The sequence below is a fragment of the Vipera ursinii genome (genome assembly GCF_947247035.1).
Source record: "Vipera ursinii genome assembly, chromosome: 2".
Taxonomy (NCBI): domain Eukaryota; kingdom Metazoa; phylum Chordata; class Lepidosauria; order Squamata; family Viperidae; genus Vipera; species Vipera ursinii.
Window position 1 is genome coordinate 56,436,809 of NC_139513.1, and position 24,170 is coordinate 56,460,978.

At 33.2% G+C, this 24,170-nt stretch overlaps 1 protein-coding gene across 17 annotated transcripts in view; it reads right to left on the bottom strand.

Moving 5' to 3' along the window:
* The window catches only part of SLMAP (sarcolemma associated protein), an 83,612-nt gene that overhangs the window by 26,090 nt on the left and 33,352 nt on the right, over positions 1-24,170 (bottom strand). For 10 of the 17 annotated variants that reach the window (XM_083353856.1, XM_083353865.1, XM_083353862.1 and 7 more), the window contains exons 3-14: positions 23,090-23,237; positions 20,119-20,191; positions 19,142-19,178; positions 15,277-15,339; positions 13,557-13,652; positions 13,297-13,368; positions 10,676-10,816; positions 8,412-8,549; positions 6,161-6,329; positions 6,023-6,073; positions 5,524-5,574; positions 2,435-2,497 (exon numbers count right to left, since the gene is read on the bottom strand). In XM_083353856.1, coding sequence (XP_083209982.1) covers positions 2,435-2,497; positions 5,524-5,574; positions 6,023-6,073; positions 6,161-6,329; positions 8,412-8,549; positions 10,676-10,816; positions 13,297-13,368; positions 13,557-13,652; positions 15,277-15,339; positions 19,142-19,178; positions 20,119-20,191; positions 23,090-23,237 — 1,102 coding nt within the window. Of the gene's footprint in view, positions 1-2,434; positions 2,498-5,523; positions 5,575-6,022; positions 6,074-6,160; positions 6,330-8,411; positions 8,550-10,675; positions 10,817-13,296; positions 13,369-13,556; positions 13,653-15,276; positions 15,340-19,141; positions 19,179-20,118; positions 20,192-20,422; positions 20,463-23,089; positions 23,238-24,170 lie in introns of those variants that run through there. The other 7 variants (XM_083353868.1, XM_083353860.1, XM_083353859.1 and 4 more) reach the window with 4 other exon arrangements.

The window sequence follows — 24,170 nt, forward strand, 5'->3', positions numbered from 1 at the left end:
TTTTAATTTTAAATACAAATGTACCATCATACAGAACTAAATGTCTGAGGGACAAATCCCCCCCCCACAATTACTAGTTTAGCTAGCCTAGTTCATTTTTTCTTCCACAAACTTATTTTTATTATCTTTTTATAATTATTATTTATTTGTAATCAAATTATCCCATTATTATTATCTGGCAGCATTTAGAAATTAGAGCTATGCAGAGCATTCCAAAGAGGTGCATTGTAAAGTACATCAGTATAGCCCTGAACTGCGAAATCAGCCGTGTCTTCTGGAAAGCCCAAGCAATTGCTTTGAAGGGGTCCCCATGCTTCTGTTGGGGCTCTTAACCTTTGAAGGGAAACCACTGTACATACACACATACACTAGTCCTTCAACCTACAATTCATTTAGTGACCGTTCGAAGTTACAATGTCCCTGAAAAAAGTGACTTATGACCATTTTTCACACTTACGACCGTTGCAGCATCCCCATGGTAACGTGATCAAAATTTGGATGCTTGGTTTATATTTATGACGGTTACAGTGTCCTGGGGTTATGTGATCCCCTTCTGTAACCTTCTGACAAGCAAAGTCAATGGGGAAGCCAAATTCTCTTCACAACCATGTTAACTTAATACCTGCAGGATTCACTTGACAACTGTGGCAAGGAAGGTTGTAAAATGGGGCAAAATTCACTTAACAACTCTCTCAGTTTGGTTCAGTTATGGTCGTAAGTCAAGGACTGCCTCTATTGTACACCTGCAAGCAGTTAGGATAGCCTTCAAAGTAGCTAGATCAGGGGTGTCAAACTACCAGCCCGCAGGCCAGTTGCATCATGCAGAGGCTGCACCCACCCCAGCTCTGGCAATGTGAAAAAAGTTGCAATACATCACAATATGTCACGTGGCACAGCAAGTTTGACACTTGTGAGCTAGATCTTTTGGAAGTCTTATGCTCTGCTATAATATTTTGAAAGGAGATGCTTTGCTTGTGCCAATACACTGTGAAGCGCCTCTTTTAAATATTTTATCTGATTCCCAATGGAATTTTTTCATGATTCTATAGCTGTACAGTATCTTGCTTCTCTAAATTCTACTAAAATCTACCACTAAAATCTCTTCAAATGGCTGAAAGTATTCCATAATTTTGCTATTGTACTTGCCTCCACTACTAAGAAATGAACACTTCGTATGCACTAAGCGATTTGCTTATTTACAGAAGTTCTTGAACTCTGTAATACTTTCCTTGAAGTATTATAAATTGTAATCTTCTCTATTTTCCTTCATCTGGTTTTTGCTTAATGTACAGTAACTAAAATATATTAATTTATGTAATTATAATTACATATGTAGGTTAATAACAGACACTTTTTAAATTCTGTTTTCTTTATATTTTGGTTCATGTAATATTAAAATATTTCATCAACAACATTATTATCAACAATAATTCCTTAATGTAAGAGGTTTCATTATTGGTAGTCTAGAATCATTTTTTGCTTCTAATTATTTTGATGTTTTTCTATACGTATGATGAATCTGCCTTACAACTTTTGCTTGTTCTCTAATGTTAACTACTGGTTGTGACAGTTTTTCTTATGCCAAGAAACATCAAGGAGTTTAATTCTTCTAAGTTTAGAAAAGTGAACTGTGAATTAAATATATAAATTAGGGCCATTTATTTCCAAATCAGCTTGTGCTGAAAGTTTTGGTGTATGTGGTAGCTATCCTAAATATATATGAGTGATATTAAGATTTGAATTAGTAGAGCTTATAAGCAGATTCAACGGTCAGTTTGATATAGTAGTTAAAGCATCAGGCTATAAACCTGAAGATCATGAGTTCTAGTCTTGCCTTGAGTACAAAGGCAGAGGGATGACTCTGAGCTACTTTTTCTCAGCTCTTAGAAGAAGTTAAACCATTTCTGAAAAACCTGGCCAAGAAAATTGCAGGGATTTGTCCAGGCAACATTTGAACAGAAGAAACAAAAAGATTCAATATATATTACATTGTGGGATTTAGCATTTACCGAATCTATAATACTGAACCAAAAATTTGCCAGAAGAAATCCCTAATCTTTTCAAGATTTGTTTATCAAATAACAATTTATCCCTTCTTTAACCTTTATCAGGATTACTGTGTGAAGGTTGGGAAAAAATAAAGTTTCCACATGCCTTATTGTCTTTCACTGGTATTCAGTAGTTATTAATACTGCATATGTTACTCAGATTGCAGATTATATTTCCACAGCATTACATAGCTATCATAGTTACTCACCATTAAACATGTGAAGTAACATATTCCGTTAGTTAAAGGGACCTGAGTTTTTAAAACCGATGTAATCAATTTTTTAAAAAAAGTTTCTCATTGTCTGTTTTCTCAACAAAATTATCACTATTCCCATTCTATATAGGACAGACTTTTTAGTGAATGTGATGAATGCTGTGTACTCACTCTGACACTCTATGAATTGATGAATAAAAGTGCAGTCCCCTCCACTCTTTGAAAGAAAGTGCTCTAGTAAAGAAAGAAAAACCTTTAGGTTATATCTCCGTCTTTGAGGGCTCAAAAGAAAACATACAAGCCTCAGATATGAGGAAAGGGATGCCTCAAGAAGGCACAAACAAAAATACTTCTGCAATAAGTACAAGTGATATACCATGTATCAAATAAATGAACTGATCTGTAATAAGTTTATATGATCAGAATGCATAAGCTTTATAATTTAATAAATGAATTTAATAAATGTCTGCACTGGACATCTGTTCAGGAACATCTGTTAACAGGGCATCTATTTCTGAAATAAATGTTATTTACGTTTTTCCTCTTCTTTTGAAGCTTTATTATAAATGTGGTCATTTTACATACTCAGGCTGATAGCAAAAATCAATAGGGATAAGGAAAATAAAAAGAATTTTTAAAAAATCTCAAATATTAAAAAAAAATCTTTAAAGGGGATCTTTAAAATAGCTCACTTTGCCCTTCTATTCCATTATCCCTAGCCACTAATCATTACATAAGTATTTGTCCTTTTCTTGAAGAGTTGACGTTGCTTGTTTATATTTATTTAAACGATTTCATCTATTATTTTTAATTCATCCCCTAAAACCATATTTTTTTCTTAAAATTATATTCCAGATGTCTGAATTTTCTTTGCAATGCAATTTATTTTAGATAACATTCCTGCTTGAGTTTAGTTAAACTTTGATTACAAATATATATTCTGGTGCCATTACTGCATAATCTCCAATGTTGATCTCCCATTCTTGTATTGTCAGCAGAGCTTCACTTTTCTAATGTTCCAAATTGGATGTTGTTTCTGTCAGCATGTATCTTAGTAGATTGCTGTCTGAAATTATACATAATAAAGCATTTGTGGCTTCATTTCAAAGAGTGTAGTCTCTTCTAGCACTTCTGGTTGTGTGTGTGTGTGTGTGTGGTAAACTACTTCTGAAATGTTGCCAAGACTTGGTTTCCCGTCACATATTGTTTTTTGCAAATAATTTACTATAATGTGGAGTCCTAATTCTGGTGCTAAAGGCTGACCTCTTTTCTTGTGATAGGGAACAATAGTGCCCTGACATTCTGGTAAAACAAATGCAAGGCCTAATCGCAGGTGGTGATGAGGAAGTGGTAGAACACAGAATGGAGTGCCTGAAGCAGAATCTAAAGGAAATCCTATAAGATGGTCCCTTGTTAAAATTATGTAACAGAACCAAAATACTGGGAGTTCTGAGGCAACAACAGAGCAGAATGTGGCTTATCTCTTTAAAAATAAAGGTAAAAGATTGGCATCTGCAACTTCGACAGAAGAAAATAGAATTGGTAGTTTGGGCAGTGTTCTTAAAATAATTAAGATCCCATTTGTGGTGTTTCTTATAATCTCTAAAAGGTATAAAATCCAAGGTAATGAAAATGAAAAGAATGTGATAAAGATTGAAAGATTTTAATAAGAAAACTGAGTGTATCAGAGCAAGAGAAAAATGTTAAGGCAGAAGATATTTTGATGAGTATCACAGGGAGAAGGGCAACATGCAAGTAAAGTGTTGAAAAAAGTTATGAACAATGAAAGAACAGCAGACAAAGGGATACTGATAATATGTAACTAAAAGAATAAGTAATACTAGTAATACTTAACAAGAAAGAAGATAATAATTTGTTAATACGTTTTGAATGGAGTAAAATAGTCTGACCCTAACCCTAATCCCAACCTTTTACTCAGCAAAACAAGTAAATATATCTGCTAATAAACAAGTAAAGATGTAAAAAGATTTCAATATGAAAGCAAACACTACATCTTATTAACTTTAAATATATGTTATTTTAGAAATTAAATTGACTGTCAAACTGCAAATATACAAAAATAGTATTTGTGTGTTATTATTGGTTATCTACATGGCTAATCCTTACATTTTTGCTTTCTGAATAATCTAGAAACTATGTAAAATAATTACCAAGAAGAAAACTAGTTAATAGAAGCCATTATTAGTTAATTTTTAGTAACATTTATCTCTGCTTTGGCTGGGTCGGGACGTAAAAGGATCCAGATTTCAGACAGTAACTGACAGGTGTACTTTTCCATTTTTATTATTATTATTACATAGATTTAGCAGTTTTCGTGCAAATTCCAATTATTCTCCCCTAAATAAGCATAATATTATATATTTATAACGGATTAGCAATTCTGGCTAAAATGAATCCAGATGCACCTTTAAACTGAATGCGGATATGATTTTAATCAAGTTGTTTAAGTAGGTAAAAGGAAGAGTGAAGATTCGTTTTGGCTAAGATTAAAAGTTATACAATACCAAAAAGCTAGAGGAAGCCTAACCTTGATTTTGGCATCTTCGTTCTTTTATAACCATATTATCACCCTAGCTGACTATAAATAAGTCTTGCTGCATTAGGTATGGAAGATGGCAGTAATATTATGCAGAAGGCCCAGATATCTGAAAGCTTCTATGGAATTTGGCAAGAGTAAAAAAAAATTTTTTTAGCAGAAATTAAAAAAACAAATGGCAAATAAAACATCTACCCTAATCCAGAAAGACAATACAGATAGAAGTTAAAAATCTAAAAAAAACTCAGAAGATTTTATTAACAATATACATTCCCCACATTGTAAATAGCAATACACTATTAACATCCGAATAAAAGATACCATCTCATACACACCTGCCTAGGAGGAAATCCAAGTGAATTCAGCGAGGTTGACTTCTAAATAGTACACTGCAACCTCACTACAACACACTCTTTAATATAGATACAAAATTTTGCTATTAACATTTTCTCTGCTGGCATTTGAAAGATACAGGATCAGTCCCCTAGTAGAATATTTAGACATTGTACATTTGATTTTACTTTAAAGTACCATGCTTACATATTTTAAAGTATTTTAAAATATAATAAAATATTCCATGCTTAATATTTTAATCTATAAAATATAGTATTTGCATTTAATTATATTTTTATGGAACAAAAGTGGTTCATAACCTAAAATGCACAAATCACTGTAAGAAAAAATACCATCGAGAATACCCTACCTTTTTCTGTGCTTCCATTAATTTTAGGAACGAAGTCATCAACTTGTATGCCTAGAATTAACAAATTACATTAATTCTAAATATTCAGAACATATTCACTTGCACACTTATGCCTTTCTAATTGGATGAATTATAGTACTGAAAATTTAGCTTTCTTCTGGTGGTTCTTAAAACTGTTTGACTCAATTGCCCCTTTTCCTGGTCTCAAAAAATGTCATTATTCCCACAAAAAAACCACAGTTGCAGCCAAGGTTCTTAGCTGCATCCAAAAATATTCTATTCTTATTTAATATATTTTATGAAGTTTCATGAGCTAACACTATGAAAAATTAAAACCAGAGTACCCTACTATTTGCTGTAAGTTATTTATCAATGTTCCAGAAATGAAGGTATAAAGAACCAGAATATTTTTAAAATATTCCCACTGGTCAAGAATTATAACAATATGTAAATTATTCTATAAAAATTATTAAGCAAAGTACTTTAAGGTTATACCTACCTAAGCTGTTGTGTTCTTTAAGAGATTTCTCCTGAAGATGTTCTAACCGGACTGAAAACAGAATTCCAAAATATATATATATTTCACAATTTAAAAGAAAAACATGTAACATCAATATATTTGGACTACTGGACTTACCTTGTAAAGCAGTTAGCCGTTCATTGGTAAAGTCATTATCTGCTTGCAAAGCCTCTATTTTTGCTTGAAGTTCTTGCTCTCTTTCTTCCATCTCTTCAATTTTATGTTGCAATTCCTTTTTTTCAGCTTGCCCTTTTTGTTGGATTTCTTCTTGTCTACCTTCAGCTACCTATCAAAGCAAAAGAAAACAATCATCTCTTAATAAAAGCTTTTATGGAACCACCTAATAATGTTTTCATTTTCTACTAGCTGAAAACAAAAATGAAATGGTGGTTCTATAAAGTATATGATGCTATACCATGAAACAATACCCTCCTCGCTTTATTTATTTTAATCAAACATCAAATACCCTTCTTCATGTTTCAGGAGATTTCCATATGGCACTGTCAATTTTCCCCCAAACTCTAAATCAGGAGTCCCCAACCCCCGGTCCGTGGACCAGTACCGGGCCAAAGCATGCCAGCAACTGGTCTGTACAAACAAACAAAGCCCCATCTGCAGGATGCAGGCAGCACACAAAACCACACCCCCTCCGGTCCGTGGAAAAAATTCTCTCCACATAACCAGTCCCTGGTGCCCAAAAGATTGTGGACCTCTGCTCTAAATAATTTTGAAGCCAATTGTGCATCCTCATCACTGCAGAGTCAGAAAACAAGGAAGTTACACACAGTAAGTCAATGAGTCCTCTTTCCAGCTGACCAATAGGAAAGTATTTAAAAAAAATCATTCATTTAATTCCCTCATCAAAGCTTCTAATTCCAAGAGCAAACACAAACATACAACAAAAGAAAAACAAAAAAGGGTCATCTTATACTATAAAAAGGAAATAATTTGCTAGCCATATTCCCAGAATACATTCTGTGTTATTAAAAAAAAATCTAGAAACTGATGTAAAAGTTAGCTGCAGAGGTGATATGGAACTTATACTTCCTCTGTTGCATTTAAATACCCCATCATGCTATCAGTTTTGCAAGGAAACTCCATTGCCACATTGATTTTAACTATAGTTGCAAGTTACATCAGTGGCTGCAGACATATGAAAGACATAGTGTTAGCAGACAGACTTCAGGAACACAATGCTGAAGTCTGCCTAACAGCATGGTGGAGGAAGAGACTATTTAGAAATGACAAGAATCAAAGGAGAAAGAAAAGAAAATGCAGTGTCCAGGAGGCATTCACTCCAAAAGAAACAAAAGTTTGCATACTGTTACATTGTCAAAGAAATGAGAAAGCTGAACTCTTTCTATTTTTATTTGGGTTATTGTGTGCACAATAATAGTTGAAAGGACTTGCAGTCAAAAAGCTCAAATAAGTGCAGCTGCATTTTAAAGTGGCAGGTGGCATATATTTGTCTGCTTATAGAAAATGGAAATAAGATTATGAGTTATATCTGTAAAGGTGATCTGTGAAGCTCTCCAGTCATCATGTCCCTTGAAGGATCTGTGAATAAAATGCTATTTCAGCTGAACTCAAGGGAACACAATTCACCATCATAACTGGGAGCTTAGTTACTGAAAAATGAAATACCTACTTTTTTACCATTTCTGACATTTTAGCTGAGCTAGAAATAAATTTATTCAGCTGCTCAGCATACCTCTCTATGTGTGATTCTGCCCAAATAACTGCTTTCACTTGAGCTTGGCTCAGAATTATTTTGAACATGCTTTTTGCTAAGAAGTAACCTTAATTTTACTCTTTCTGATACGTGCCTAAAAAATTCCACTACTATGAAACCCCCCAAACTGCCTGGCACAAAGGAATTAATGGTAACAATATCAATGTCTGGAAGTATATGAAGCACTGGCATTAGAACACGAATAGTGATGACGAGGAAAGACATATAGAGATTATATTACTTTTTTATCCAAAGCATTTGGGATCTAATTTTAAACTTGACAGATGAGTTGGAGATGGTGATGTTTGGCGGTTTTATCTCTCTTTCCCTGTTTCAATATCTTGCCTAGAAATAATTCGTGGAGGCTGACACCATTCTTCCACCATTTGTAGAGGGTGCCCTCAAGCAATTATTTTTATAGCTTTTGTTTTTTGTATACTGCTAGTCATTTCTGATAGATACTATTTTAAATCTCAGCAATAGAGAAGGCTTCTTTTAAAAATCATAACTTTACATTCAAGTCACTAAACTCAGAAAGAACATTTATATCAATGGACAGCCTTTTTTAGCCAATGACCATATTCATATTCTGTGTTAATTGGCATAGAATAATAAATAAAAAGTGATAATCTCTACCTTTAGTTTGTCAGCGAGATCTTTGATTTCATTTACAGCTCCATTGTATTTGTTAGCTAATTCCCGCAATTCTTCCTGAGTCCGTTCATTCATTTCTTTCAAATGAGTACATTCATCTTCCGTGTTACTTAAACTTCGCTGCAAGGAGAAAGAAACAGTACTTTAAACAGAACAGTTATTTTGTGATCTAACTTTTGTAATCAAAGCAAGTTATATAAGAATTACAATAATTTTCTGAGAAATGCATAAGGCATTACTTAAAACATTCTTCTGCCAAGGTACACCATCCAAAATTGATGGCATAACTGATGGCATATTTTTTTATAGGACACATGTGAATAAAATTATATCCTTTATTAAAATAGAAACTAGGAATAACTGGTTAAGTACTAATGATGAAAGTCATCATGAACTACAACTTTAAACCAAAAAATAAGTTACATCAGGAACTGAAACATTTAAAGTTTAATATCCAAAATTGAGGACAACTGATTGCCAGATCAAACTGAAAGCAGCAATTTCACCTTCCAAAGAGATGCCCAAGAGATAGGCAGAGAAAAGATGGCATTGCCTATCTGCTTTTCTTTTATGGTTTCATTATCTTCAAGTATAATTTCAAGTTTCATTAATTAGTTGTGCTAGAATTAAATCACTAATGGCCAATCTCAGATTTAAAGACAGTGGCTACAAGAAGCATATCCTAATTGTATATCTTTGAGGCACACATTAACTGAAGAAGTATACTCTGTCTTGTTATATTGGTATAATTTTAGACTCTCTTCAAAAGCATTAAAAACACTTAACACTGTATTTACAATGAACACAGTGAATTTAGATAACAACTAGTTATGAATAACAGAACTTCAAATTATGTGTTTCAATAAATGACTTCAAAATCATTGACATGTTTATCTTTTTATTTTTGTTTATATATGTTTATATTCCTTAAAATATCATTTAAGATACTTTCAACCAGCATTTCATTAATGCTACTACTCATATGAAACTTATTTAAGAAAATTAGATAGGTTGGATGTTTACAAAGCTTATTTTAACATGTATTTGCAGTTATTAAATATCTCTGTGACAGAACAAAGAGAAGCAATGTCATACTACTAGTATCTCCCAGGCATACAACCATAATCAAAGTTGATTATAAATGATAATCTGAGGCTGGGAGGGAAAAGATCTTGCAGAGTCTATCATGAGGAAAAGAGGCTAAAATGAGCTAAGGAGACGGCAGAAGTGAGCGGTATTATATGCAGAGAGTAGGAAGGGAAAAAATGGCTACCAAACAAAAATTAAATTAGGCAGTCTTGATGAAAAAAAAAACGCAGGTCCAAGCTGATTCAACATCATTGAAAAAGGATTGCAATAGAAATAACTATGCAAGAATAGCAAAGCAGCAAAGATATCCATAGGGAAGAAAAGAACTGAAAGCGGAAAATATCAAAGTTAGACTAGCCAGGACAACAGTTAAGCTTCAACTGAAAACTTTTGAATATTTAGGAACATTGGTAGGCAAAGCAAGCAAATAAATAAATAAACAAATAAATAATCTCAGAATAGTATAGCATGTGTGTGAAAGCCCTAATAAGCAGGCATATACATAGAATGAAGGCTACTGCTAAGCTTGTAAGCCGCCCTGAGTCTTCGGAGAAGGACGGGATATAAATGGAATTAAAATAAAAATAAAAATAAAATAAATAAATTTAGGCATAAAGCAACATACATTTGTTATTCGAAGACAAGAGGGAGAAGAGAACTGAAACGATCTTGTACACAGGGGCTAAGTACTGCTTGCATAATTATCTGACTGAAACAATCTTGCAGACAGACCAATATCTTTCTAACCTTGATGTGCTCCCCCAGCCCCCCAAAAAACCCCCAACTTGTTCACTGGAAGGTCTTAGCATGCTGTATTCTGATCTGATCAATCCTAAGAACTAACAGCCATCCCCTGCTATGAAAGATTAAACACATAAAAGTAAATGAAAGATTTGAATGTATTTACCTAAATAGCAAAACAATTAAATCAGAGACCATATAAGCCCAACATATGGACCCAATATTTTCTGGGAACACTAACAATCGAGTGGAAAAATTTAGGAGAGAAAAATCTGCAAAGCATCCTAGAATTCTCAACACAAGTACAAATCAGACAATCAAATTGTTATGAAAAGTAAATACACTAAAGATTTGCTTGCGTGATCTGAACACTGAATTTATATTTAGAAATCTGGCAAAATGTAATTAGTAAATACCTCTACTTCTGAGAGTTTTCTGACCACTTCAATTTTTTCCTGAAGGACCCGCCTCAGGGATTCTTTGGCAGTTGTCTCATAATTATGCTTGTCTTCTTGTAATGCTATAAGTTCCTTTCGTAAACTATCTTCTGTTTGATTCTGAAATATAACATGGCAGAGAGTTTAAGCCCATAATTCTTATATAACCCCATATATTTCCTTATATTCTCAATGTTATAAAATATATGATCCTTTTTGGAATTTAAAAGCTTTGTCCAAGGAATAAAACCTTCAACTTTCCAGTATTTGCCATTTCGTGATTTCAGAATTATTTCTAGCCAATCACCTCAATATGTTCATTTAACTGACTTCATTTAATTGATAGTTCATTTAACTGACTTCACCAACAAATTATTTTTTTCTTATTAAAAATACTATGAAAACAGTGTCTCAGGCCATATAAGGATGTACACATAATGCTAACTTCTCCTCGATCATGTTAAATATCAGAAATCAATGTTAAGATTGATTTTATGTTTTTGCTGCTTTCAAGTACATAATTTTAAACCACCTAGAGATGATTACTTAGATGAGATGGACAGTGTGGAAATTTGGCAGAAAAATAAATACTTCTTAAATCTGATTAAGGCAAATATCAACACAGATTTAACTGCTGTTAATGCTAACATAGAAAGAGTAACATTTTAGTTTTAATTTTGAATCCTAACTGAATTATAATTATTAATCCTAATTAATTTGGATTAATTTGATTTCTAATTAAGTTTTAATATTAATCATAACTCGTGTATTTTCATTTTCTTTAATTTTAAAGTGAAAAGGTTATAGATAATTAACTAGTAAAAAAGAATGAAAAAGTACATATTCCCAATCTCTTAACAATGTTAGATCTGCACTAGACCATAGTGTTTTCTGAAACTCAGAAACAAAACAAAGAAATTAATACTAATATTACAGGACTCTTGTGTTATAACTATATCTCTCTCTGCACTTCTCTACCATTCTATGAGAGCCTGGAAGTTAATAATCTAATAAACACCAGAAGGCACACAGATTCCCTAGATACATTTGAACATCACAATAAGGCCTTAATAGATAAATTACCAGATATTGTTTCTATTCCAATTATATGACTCAACTGACATATGGGGTGTTTTTAACTGATTTTACTCTGATTTGTTTATAGTTTTGGTTCTGATGCATAAGTCTAAATATTACTTCAAATATAGGCTGTAGAAAGGGAAAACTCCATTTAAATTAATGATAAAATCAGCAGTACATTATTTGGTGATGTTAATTATGGCTTAAAATTTTAAAACTGCTATAATATAAACTAGTCCATTCTTCTTTACATGCAAATATTAAAATACAATCAGAATGTATTAAACTGTGTGCATCTGGTCTCAACTTTCTATTTTATGTAGAAGATTAGTGAAGTGTTTTGAATTTTCAATATTGCTGCATAAATATGACCTAAAACATGATGTTCTCCACCCAAATCCTAAAAGTAGACAAAGAGAACCGAATTTAAAAAAAGAACATTAGACCTGGTCATTTATTAATAAGGTAAATGATCCAAAACTACATATTTGGGGGGGGGAAGGAAATACCAGTTCCTTTGAAGGGGAAATTTCCAAAATTTCCCAAAAGAGAAACTAGGATGTAAGAAGACTAGGGAGAGGGTAAGAGAGTCGATTGGAATCCTGGATGAGAAGGATTACCTCAGGTGAGACTGGAAATAGTTTCTCTATAGCTAGAATTGTTTAAGGATGGGGTGGTTTTAACTTTTTTTTATCTATGCATTGTGTAACTGGAAGCTCAACTTCTTTGGGGACCTTTAATAAAGCTGATTTGTTTCAATCCTGGAGATAACTGGTGACCTTCTAGCATACCACTGTTTAGCTAAGCTGCTGATCCCCAGTGTTTTGTTTGGTTTCTCTCTCTCTGCCATTTAGCCAGACTTAGGTAGGGCAAGGATTTCTCTTTCAGCCTTCTTCTCGTCCCCAGAAAGTTGGTGGTAACGGGAGAAAGAGGTCTGTAGCAAAGGGGTGGTGGGAGTGGCAGCAAGAAGACCTAATCTTTCAGGAGCTGTTCATCACCAGGCACAAGTCGCTTCAAATTGACTCTGAAGGTGTCTTCAATACTACAACATAACTTGGATTACAACTAAAACAACAGAGTAAAAACAAAATACTGAAATAGTAACAGGATCCTTAAGCTCAACTTTATATTAATACTTTTGTTAGCATGGCAAGATGGTGGCTGGAAATGATGATACTCATAGGTTTAGACAGATTTAAAACTAACTATTAAACAGTTAATTCTGGAAACATCTATTAGGGAATATTAGGCATTTTTATTGATAAAGCCTCTATATTCAGAGATGTTGTGTTACTTAGTAACAGTTGCTAAAGGGAAGACAACATAGTGTGGGAATATTTCATTCCTTGCATGTAAACTTTTCAGAAGCACCTACTTGGTCACTCTGGGAAAAGGGAACAGATAGATCTTTGGACTAAATTAGCAAGGGTCTTCTTGTGTTTGCCACTAAACAAATAATAAATATTTTTATATTAGTAAGTTCCCAAAAGCTAGACGTCTTAACCGAGTACGGAACCTACTTTTGAACAAGCTTGTAACTGGTTTCCCATAACCTCTAACCTTGATAGAAGTCTATCTTCATCTATCAAAGCCTGTTAAAAAAGAAATCCAAACATGTCCTTAAATCAACACCAGTAATATAATAGAAACAATATTAACAATAGAAATTCACATAGTATCCCCACAAAGTTTAAATTAATCAGCAGAGTTCTATAATTTTGATAAATAAGCAGGTGTACTATCATGTTAATGAAAGGGGGAAGGGAATGGGACAAAATACCTGCCAGCTTGTATCTGATGCCTCTTGTGTCACAGCTAGCAACCGCTGTAAAGTGGCCAACTTCTGTTCTAACATTTGTTCCCTATGTAAGGCCTCCTGCATTGAACAACAACAACAACAAAAACCTCTTTAGTTTTAACAGCAGCAAATAACATTATTTAATATTTAAAATTCTGCATGGATGCTGTTTTAACTTTCTCTTTTACGTATCTATGATGTTTATTTTAAGGAAAAATTTAAAAGTAACAGTTTAAAATGGGAATGTTGCCTTTTAGAACTCACTGCTCATGCCTAAAACTGATTTCTTTTCTGTTGGTTTCAAATACTTGGCACAGGAACACGTTTTAATATGGTATGATAGTCCCCTTCTTTCCAGTAAGCAGGTAACATCATATATGGTATCTATACAGACACCCGTTTAATATAATCAGACTTATATGGCAAGATATTCAGAAGCACGTAGAATGATTTGTTTGTGCAAAAATGCTGCAATGAAAAGCTCTGCATATATCTTAACTTTTTTTCAGCCTCGCCATAATTATACACATAAGCATTACTGGAGACAGATAAGTTTTGGTAACAGCTTTTCTTTTTCTCTCTCTTTAGTATAATGATCAGAATAACTTCAAAACAATGGATGCATTATTTTAATGTGCTTCATAACTTCAAGATACCTTATGCGTGCTAAAGTTAAATATAATTATTATGACTTCTAGTAGTGCAAGTTAGCGGCACAGTCCTGGAAACCACTGGAGTTGGCAGTCAATAGATTTAAATTAATAAATAACCACCTAGGGGAAAATATTGCTTTCTGCAACTGATATGGAGTTCCAGACTGCTGATATACGAGTGCTGATATATATGTACAACTTATGTTTGGGCCATTTACAAATGTTTGTGTTCCTTTTGCTGTAAACCTTTCATGATAATAATAAATATATCAGGCTATTTCTGCTACAAGGAAAACAAAGCAGTTCAGTTATCAAACATCAGTTACAGAATTCTGAAAATAACACCCACTTCCTATGAAAGGATTACTGGTCTCTTCACAAACAGCCACTAGATGGCACACCTCACTCTTTTCTTTTCAACAGGCCATGTAGATAATAATACTTTGAACTTATCCTTAAATTTTCTGGAAAATTAGTAGGGTCAAGGCCAATCTAACTTTGAAGGGATGATGTTCCATAGGGCAGATGCCATGATAGAAAAGGCTCTCCTCCAGGGTTCCGCCAGATGAAATACTCTAGTAGATGGAACCCATATACCTTCTCTGCTGAGTCTGATAGGATGGCTAGATGTATCCATCAAAAAAAAGAGAGGCAGTCCCCTAAATATCGAGGCCCCATGCTATGTATGACTTTGAATATAATAAACAGCAAGGGGGGGAGACTGGAATGTTAACATTTTACCACTATTGTTATTTATATTATAGCTATATGTTCAGATTAATATAGCTAATTTGACAACTATGACTAAAGCTATGCTGTTATTTAGTTGTGCACCTGGGGTCTTAGATTAGCAATCTTTTAAGTTTTACAGCAAGAACTTTAGTTGTACATATTAGCAGAACATGATTATCAAGCTTCAGCCTAATTTCTTACATAACTATCATATTAGAACTCTTATTTAAATTTTATAATATAGTTTTATAAGTCTGAAGTTCATAGAACTTCATAGAACTTCAGAACTTTATATAGAACTGTACATACAATATTACCTGAAGATACTGAGAAAGCTGAAACAGTTCCTGAGAGTAAATACTGGGAGTGTTAGCAGCAACCTGTAAAAATGGGAAACAAAAGCCTCTATTATTCCTCTGGTGTCAGATTTCAACTTCTTTAGGGCCTTATATTAATATTTTCTATAAATTCTGGGCTACCAGATTTAAGCTGCAAAATTTCAGACAACCTCCAAGTAACACCAAAAAGGAATTTAATACACCTCTTCTATGTGTATTAGGGCTACCTCAGAATGGGTAGCCCTAATAAAATATTACACTAAAAATTCTGTTCCTTATTTTGATTGTGCAGCTTCCTTTCTTTTAACTTTTACAAATAACTTCTTCATACTATATCAAGTGGATATCTTGTCATTGTTGATATTCTCTCAAATTAACATGCAGGAGAAATTATTTGCAAGAAGTGTTTCAGAGCTCACTCAAGATCAAACGTCGATCCTCTGCTTTTTCTTAAAGCACGAGCTATATAAAGATGCTGCTACTTTAAACAATCCATCTTTTTAAAGTAAAGATGACTCTTGAAGCAGAACTTTTTTTCAAGCTGAAAAAAGTCAGATTATTTTAATAAAACACAAGGTGATGCTCATTTGTGCAAAGCCTGAAGCAATTCTTCAAGATACAAGAAATTGGAAAAAAAGACTATATTATAGAGATGTGCTATTGACCACCAAGCAAGACAGATAATCTGTATAAAGTCCTTATTGACCAGACAATGCTTCCCAGAATTTTTATGAAGGCAAAACATAATAAGGGGAAACTTCAATTACATGGACCTCGATTAGTAGACTGACTTTGCCAAGAGGAAAGGTCCCTAAAATTGTTTTATTTCCAAGAAGAAGATACAAGGGGATTTTTTTTTCTACTTCACTGCTAAGCAATAAGAAAAAACATTCAAGAGGTAAAAGCAATGGCAAACTTGGGAGGAAAATGATTCCATTTTGGGAATCAAGATAGTATAGAAAGAGAAATTGAAGCATAGTAATATAGAGTTTCGCATGAGCTGAGAGAATACATAAGAAATGGATAATGGCTGTAATCACTATGGAGGTACAGTATGTACTATCAGTTAGGCACATTCTATTAATGGTATCCATTTTTATATTTTGAGCTCTCAGACTTGAAAAACAGTTTTTATCTTACATCATGCATTTTACACTAGAAATTACATGACTCCACCACCCAAGAGTAACAAAAAAGAAAACCTAGGTAACCACAAATAGTGGGGGGAAAGCTCTGGAACAGACTATTAAATTGATAGTAGAAACCAAAATGGAGATTTATTAAAAACAAGTAATGTCAAATCTATCTATTCTCCTTTAATTACAATATAACCAGTTTAGTTGACAATGAGAGTGGTAGATAAACTATACTCTGATTTTAACAAAGCATTTGACAAAATCTCCTGTGAGATTGCAGTAAAGAGGATAGGAAACCTATGTGAAGGAGACAGGCCATTTCAAAATTAGAAGGATAAAAGATGATAGATAGATAGATAGATAGATAGATAGATAGATAGATAGATAGATAGACAGACGGATAGATGGATAGATAGATAGATAGATAGATAGATAGATAGATAGATAGATAGATAGATAGATAGATAGATAGATAGATATAGGGATGGATGGATGGATGGATGGATGGATGGATGGATGGATGGATACAGAACAGATTGTACCAATGACTCTATGACAATGACTCTGTATAAAGCTGAGGGGGGGGGGAAGAAGAATCAAGTGATACCTCATAGGATCCATTCTAAGCCCCATGCTGTTCAACATATTTATGGATTATATTAGGGGTTAAATATAATTATGAAAATAGCAGATGATACAAACATGGACTTGTAGCAAACAACTTACAGGCTAGTATCAAAGTTTAGGAACATTGTAATAAGATGGAATGAAGGGCAGATATCAGTAAGACTTTCAATAGGGATAAAACAGAAAGACCCACATTTACGTAGGAAAAATCAAAGGCAAGGATATAGGATGGAAGAATGATACTGACAGAAGTATATTCACAAAGGATCTGGGTGTCTTGGCAGATCAGCCTGATACAGTTGCAAGAAAAAGAAAAGAATCTTGCGCTGCTTCAAATGAAATATAGTGTAAGATTAAAAAAAAGTCACTGATCCTCTGTTTTCTCCATTGGTCAGACAGTCTGACTTAGACCACACCTGGAACGCTGCATCCAATTTTGGGTAGGAAGGGCATTGTCAAATTGTAACATATTCAAAGGAGTGTAATTAAAACGGTAAGGAGCCTAGAAGCAAAAGTTCATAATGAATGGTTGGAAGTAGTGAGTATGCGTATGATAAGTTATTTCCAAAGTATCTGAAGGATTGTGTTATGTTCCAATAATAGAGGATACAGGTAGCTTAGTGTTGAATTGTTACATTTTTACTTTTTAGCTTGCTTATTTTCCTGTGGATGTTTCACTACCAGATTAAGTAACATCATCAAAGTTATATAAAAAATGGATAGAATTGTTCAGAATAGTACAAATAGGATTAAAGTAAACAAATGAACATGTGTAATGTTTTTGATTTATTTAATTGGGATCTTTTTATCTAACTGTATGAAAAACAGAACATTTTAGGTCATATTTATGCAAAAATACTCAAAATTCAAAAGGTTTCTCAAAATGCTATGCACCACTATATACATTTTGATTCAATAAGAAAAGAAATCAGAAATGAATTTGAATTTGTAAACTTTTACAAAGAAAATTGGGGTTATTATTTTTTGTATTCAGAATAATTTGTATGAGGCAATATAAACACAGGAGAAATCAAATGTAATAACATATGACATTCATAAAAATGAGTTTGAACATGGAATGACTTCTACATCACATGCCAATCAAAATCCCTTTTTAATACATACAGTTTTAACAACTTTGTCCAGATATACAGACAATATAAATCTAAGAAAAGCCACACACGCAACATAGTATTAAGTCTAATAAAAGAGGAAAAAAATGTAATGCAGCTTTCTCTAGGGCTCAGTTTTCTTCCTTATATGGAAGAAGATAATCTAGTAAAATGCTTATTACCTTGGTAGAGTACTTAATATACAATTAGTCATTGTGCTGGAATGTTTAATGTTCAAGAAATTGTTTTTACATGGCCAACTGCAAAAGTACACAAGAATGTACCTGCACTGCAAAAGTCAACTTTCAAATCCACATTGGTATTTAACCTAGCCTCTATTAGTATGAAGATCAGACATCAAGAGTATTGATAATTAGATTGTTATTGCTACAACTCTTGAAACTGTCCATACATTCTAAATAATGTAAAACATAAGCAGTATACTATAACAACACCAAAACTTTGTTTTAGTTTCTCAGCAGATAACAAAATTCAGGAATAAAATTTAATCTTTTAATGTTGGTTAAAATTTAAAAATATTTAAATTAATCTTTTAATTAACTGATGACATGAGGATTCAAAAATTATAGTAATACAAATATCTATTTGATATAGTAATTAAAGGCTATCCCATGCAATTTAATGTATTTTGTGCCACAGCAAGTGAAACAGTTATTTAAGTGATGCTAATCTGCCTTCATTAAGTAATCTGAAATAATTAAAAATGTTGACAAAAGGCAAAAAGCACAACAGGAAGCACTGACCACCCAATAACTTTTTATTTATGTGTATTTATCTTAAACAGGAATACCACAAAAAGGCATCTACATTTATACTGCAGTATCATTAGTTTAAGTTTGAAGGGTTAAGGAATTATATAAAACAATAAATCATAGGCCTGATCTGTGAGAAATATCCTGTCTCCCTTGTCATCCTGGGGTACCGAAGGAGAAATGTTCTGAGGCTTACCTTATCAACAGGACTTGGTAATGGAGCATGGATGACACTATAGGGTGGAGAAAACAAAATTTATCAATTAAAAATCTTTCCACCATATTTAGCAAAGAGGATAGATATAGATATAGATATCTCCTCCCCCCAAATGATAGGATTAAGAGAAAAAAATATTAATGAATAACTAAGATATCAGGTTAACTGATTTCTATCTGCACATATCAACCATTGTCTTACATACAAATGCAGACCCTAGAGAAATAAAATTACAAAATTGCCTCCTTCCTTTTATCAAGAAACAGAAAAAAGGGGAAAGAAAAAATATAGGATGGAAATGAAATAAATGGAAGAGGTAGCTGCATGATTGCCTTAAAACTTTATGAAGATTAAGAAAGATGAAGAAATGATTGAATGAGGAAAGAAAAAAGGAGGCAAATGTTTATATTAGTGTTTCTTTATGCTAATATTCATGTTAACACCATGCCTGCATTCACTGGAATCTTTTGCTCAGTTCTTTGCTTTTAACATCTTTTTTTTATCAAGGAATGTATGAGTACCTTCCCAATTATTAGATAATTATTTTGGGAAGTACAGCATTTGTTATGTATTAGCATTCTAGAAATTACTATTATACTGTGCTATATTCTATAAGATTTCACAGATGCACAAAATTATGCATTATATTTAAAAAATTCAATAAAAAATTTCAGAAATCTTGGTTTGTCATGCAATAATAACATTGCATTGTCCAAACTGTTTATATTAAATAGATACATCATATTGAATACTCCAAACTGTACTCCAATATATAAAAAACCATTTACCAAAAAAGATAATATTCCTATTATCTCTCAAAATGGGCTATTCAAGCATGCCAGCCATAGCTCATGTATTAACATTCTTCAATAAAAAACAGACTATCCTTATATATAGGGTAATTCTCTAATATCCGAATATATTGGACACTAAAATAATGTTGAAATTGCACTTACTCTGACCGTAGCCTAGCTTCCATACCATCAGGGAGAAATAGTTTTATTGTTGAGACAATGCATCCATGAGTAACTGTAAAAAAATTAAGACTTTAAGTTCTAAGTATCCAGTTACTACAAATTACATTATTAAAGCAATTTATTATAATTGCAATAATGTTACCTTGAAGGGACAAAAGCAATACACAGATGAAAACTGAACACTTCAGGAAAAAGAAAGATCAAATATTCTCTTTCCAAGAAATAAAAAGTAGCAAGCCATTTAAAAATATCTGGAAGACCCAAGTCCCATACTATTTCCCACCTTGTGCTATGGATCCAATTCTGAAATATTCTGACATCTCCTAGAAAATTGAAACAATTTTCAGATAATTCATCTGGGATCACAAAAACACCCAGCAGATCATTTCACAAGTGCAGAACAAAAACAATAAAAATTGATCAATTCCCCGATGTAAAAGACTTAAAAATAGCTAAGAAAAATAGACAAAAATAAAACTAGGAAATTGTTTGGTAACAATGATAAACAAGGCTAAGGAAAGGAACCCTATTGATTTTATTTATTACTGAATAACAGTTAGCATTTCTCCCCAGTGATCACATAGGCTATAGCAATTGGAAGATGTATGTCAATATCATTTAAAGGGCAGTTCCTCAGCCTTGCTTTAAGTACCATGGAAGAATTTTAAAATGCCATGCACGTTATTCTGTGGCAATAAAATTATTTTCAAATTCTGAGAAGCTCTCTAGAAAACTGTCTTTCTTTCTTTCTTTCTTTCTTTCTTTATTTATTTATTTATTTATTTATTTATTTATTTTATTGGATTTGTATACCGCCCTATTCCTGTAGGACTCAGGGCTGTTTACAGGGCAGTTAAAACCATGAATACAAAAAATTAAAAACAATTAAAACAATTAAATTCAAGCCCCAAGAATAAATCTAAAACCCAGTTAAATTAACAACCCCATCGAAGAGCCAAGTTTTCATTATCAAGAAATTCTCATGAGTTAGAGTATCAACTCATGAGAATTAGTAATCTGCCCTGAAAAAGTATTGTATGCACTTTTGAATTTGTTTCAATTGAATCTGCTTCAGTATGAGACAAAAAGCAAAACCCACTAACAGCAATAGCACTTAGACTTATATACCGCTTCACAGTGCTTTACAGCCCACTCTAAGTGGTTTACAACGTTAGCCTATTGCCCCCAACAATCTTGTCCTCATTTTATTGACCTCGGAAGGATGGAAGGCTGAGTCAACCTTGAGCCGGTCAGGCTCGAACGCCTGCTGTTGGCAGAGTTAGCCTGCAATACTGCATTTTAACTACTAAGCCACCATAGCTGCTAAAAAATCACGAATGCGAGATTTTAGATGAATACTAAGTAACGTAAAGTTGGAAAAAGCATTTTAGAGATACATATGGTGATGACAGTGATAAAAATGATGTTATAAATGCTACTGCCCAAAAAATATAGATGAAAAGAAAGTCATAATGTTGAATAATAGTAAGGCTGTAACTGAGCTGCACTTAGAAACAAGTGGCAACCACTACAGCTTTGTAGAAAAGACATAATTTTTCATCCACCAATTTTATTATTATTACATTCTAGATCGGTGTAATTTTCAAAGACTTTTCAAATGTAACCTGAAAACAAGTACATACAGTTGCATCCAATTCAGATACAATTGAGGAATATTTTAAAATATATTTATTTAAATAAACAAACAAATAAATTCGTTTAAATAAGTACACCAAATTTATAAGGCCACTACTTCATATCTTTGAAAGGTCTAATAAATTTGGTTTATAAATAATATTTTAAAATCATTCTATAAAGAATCAGTGTGTTAGCTTAAGCTGAATAAAAGTATTTCTTATTCTGTTTTTTAAGCATCCTAGTACTGCTAGTCCATAACGTAGGGCCACAATTGAGCCCAAAATTTATGTTGTTAAGTGAGAAATTTGTTAAGTGAGTTTTGACCCATTTTATGACTTTTCTTGCCACATTTGTTAAGTGAATAACTGAAGTTGTTATTGCAAAAGGTGATCACATGATGGGACACTGCAACCATCATAAATATGAACCAACTGTTAAGCATCCAAACGTAAATCACGAGACCGTGGAGGGGGGGTTTGCTGCAACAGTCATAAGTATGAAAAATAGTCATAAGTTACTTTTTTCAGTGCTGAATGAACTGTTGTAAACTGTCTGTATAAGCTGAATCCAAAAGTTCCTTCCCTAAGATATAAAACTGACTGCTTAAGAGGTATGGTGTCTCATCCAAACTACACTGAATTCTTAGTCTAGAGACCATCTGCTTTCTACCCTACTCTGCTTTGTTGACCTATTAAACCCTATCCAGCTCATAACTGCTGCTACATAGAAAACCAACGGCTTCCCTGGTAATGGGCAAAAAAGAGAAACATGTTTGCTTATCTTATGTAGCACACCCCAATTTCCCTAACTTATCCCAATAATTTCATTGTAATACTCTAATCTCCAGAGGGTCTTCCAGTTTCGCCTTCTGTAACTTATTTCAGAAAGAAAGGAATTAATGTAAATGATGCCTCTCAAACCCACTCTCACCTGGCAGGCTAAAGGTAATACAGTCGCAGAATAAAAGCTCTAGTTATAGTGTCCAACTATAAGCATCGCCAGATATAACCTAAGACAACCCTCATGAATTCCAAGAAGTCTATAAAGTTGCTCCAATCAGGGTGATTTCTAAATCAGCACTGCACTTATCCCAACTAGCTCAGGTAGAATAACCACTGGATAAAAGGGAGAGCATCATCATCTGAGAAAGTAAGGTATACTTGCCTCACTTCTTGAAGAAACTCATTAAAGACAATGCTTTACAATATCGAGCTCAAACATCCACAGTCTGTGTTTGTTTAAAGCTTATTTTGTGATGAAATGTACTTGATATTACAAAGGCAGAAGAGAAAAAAGTGATCCATATTCTTACCTTTCCGTGTGTTCTCTGTTACATCTACACCAAACTGTATAATATCACCAGACAAAATTTCACATGGTGGACTCTCTTCAGATCCTCTGCTCAATCGCTGACTATTTATAAAGGTACCATTACTGCTCTTAGTGTCTTGAAGATAGAACTGTAAGAAAAACAGAAAAAGCCTGTAATTTTATCTTACGTTTTGTTTAAAGTTTGTCAAATTTAATATTAAAATGGCAGACAATTCACAAATATGAAAATCAAAAGAGATTTATGATAATTCAAGTACACTCAGATAACGTCTATATTATCATTGCAGCAGAGTAATAAAAGAGTTTATTTCTTATATTTTGAGAATGAATCCCACAGTTGACTGTCTATTCATTGGATTGCATCCACACTTATTCTGCTATGTAGAAATTTAGCCATATTAAACTTTAATAAATTATGTACCATCTGAATAGTTGTCTTTCTTTCTTTTCTACTTCACCCTAACTCTCCATTACTTCCCTGAGAGCCCAGTGTTGTTCCTCAGCAAAGTAGAAGTAGAAGCATTTGTAGAAGTTTATTTTTTAACAACAATATAAACATCCGGAATTCTATTCATGAGTGAGAGAGCTATGGAAAACAGTCATTCTGAATTTTCACTTCATAACAAGTATGTTTAAAATTAAGGCAAAAAATGAAAGGGAACAACTTGAGAATAAAGGTGCTCTGTGAGAAAGGCTTAATCCATTAGTGCCCTCCACACAATTTTCTTCATTTTCATTGACAAAATAAACATTGTGAAGGGAAAGAGATTCTATAAAACATACAACCAAAGAAAGTAAATTGTTGGTTCTTTCATCCAAGAGCACCCAATATCTGTAGCAGAAGTTTGGTGGGGGGAGGGGGGAGAGAGCAAACTCCCACTTCCTTCTAACACCGATGATGTTACCTAGTTTGATAATGAAATGTCTGCAAGAAAATCACCAAACTCAGAGAGCACCAAGAGCCCCATACTTACACTGTTTTCAACTGCCATGTGTTATAAAGTATTTAACAGAGCAGTGCTTACACAAATATCCTGTCTGAGCCATCAAAGCACTACATG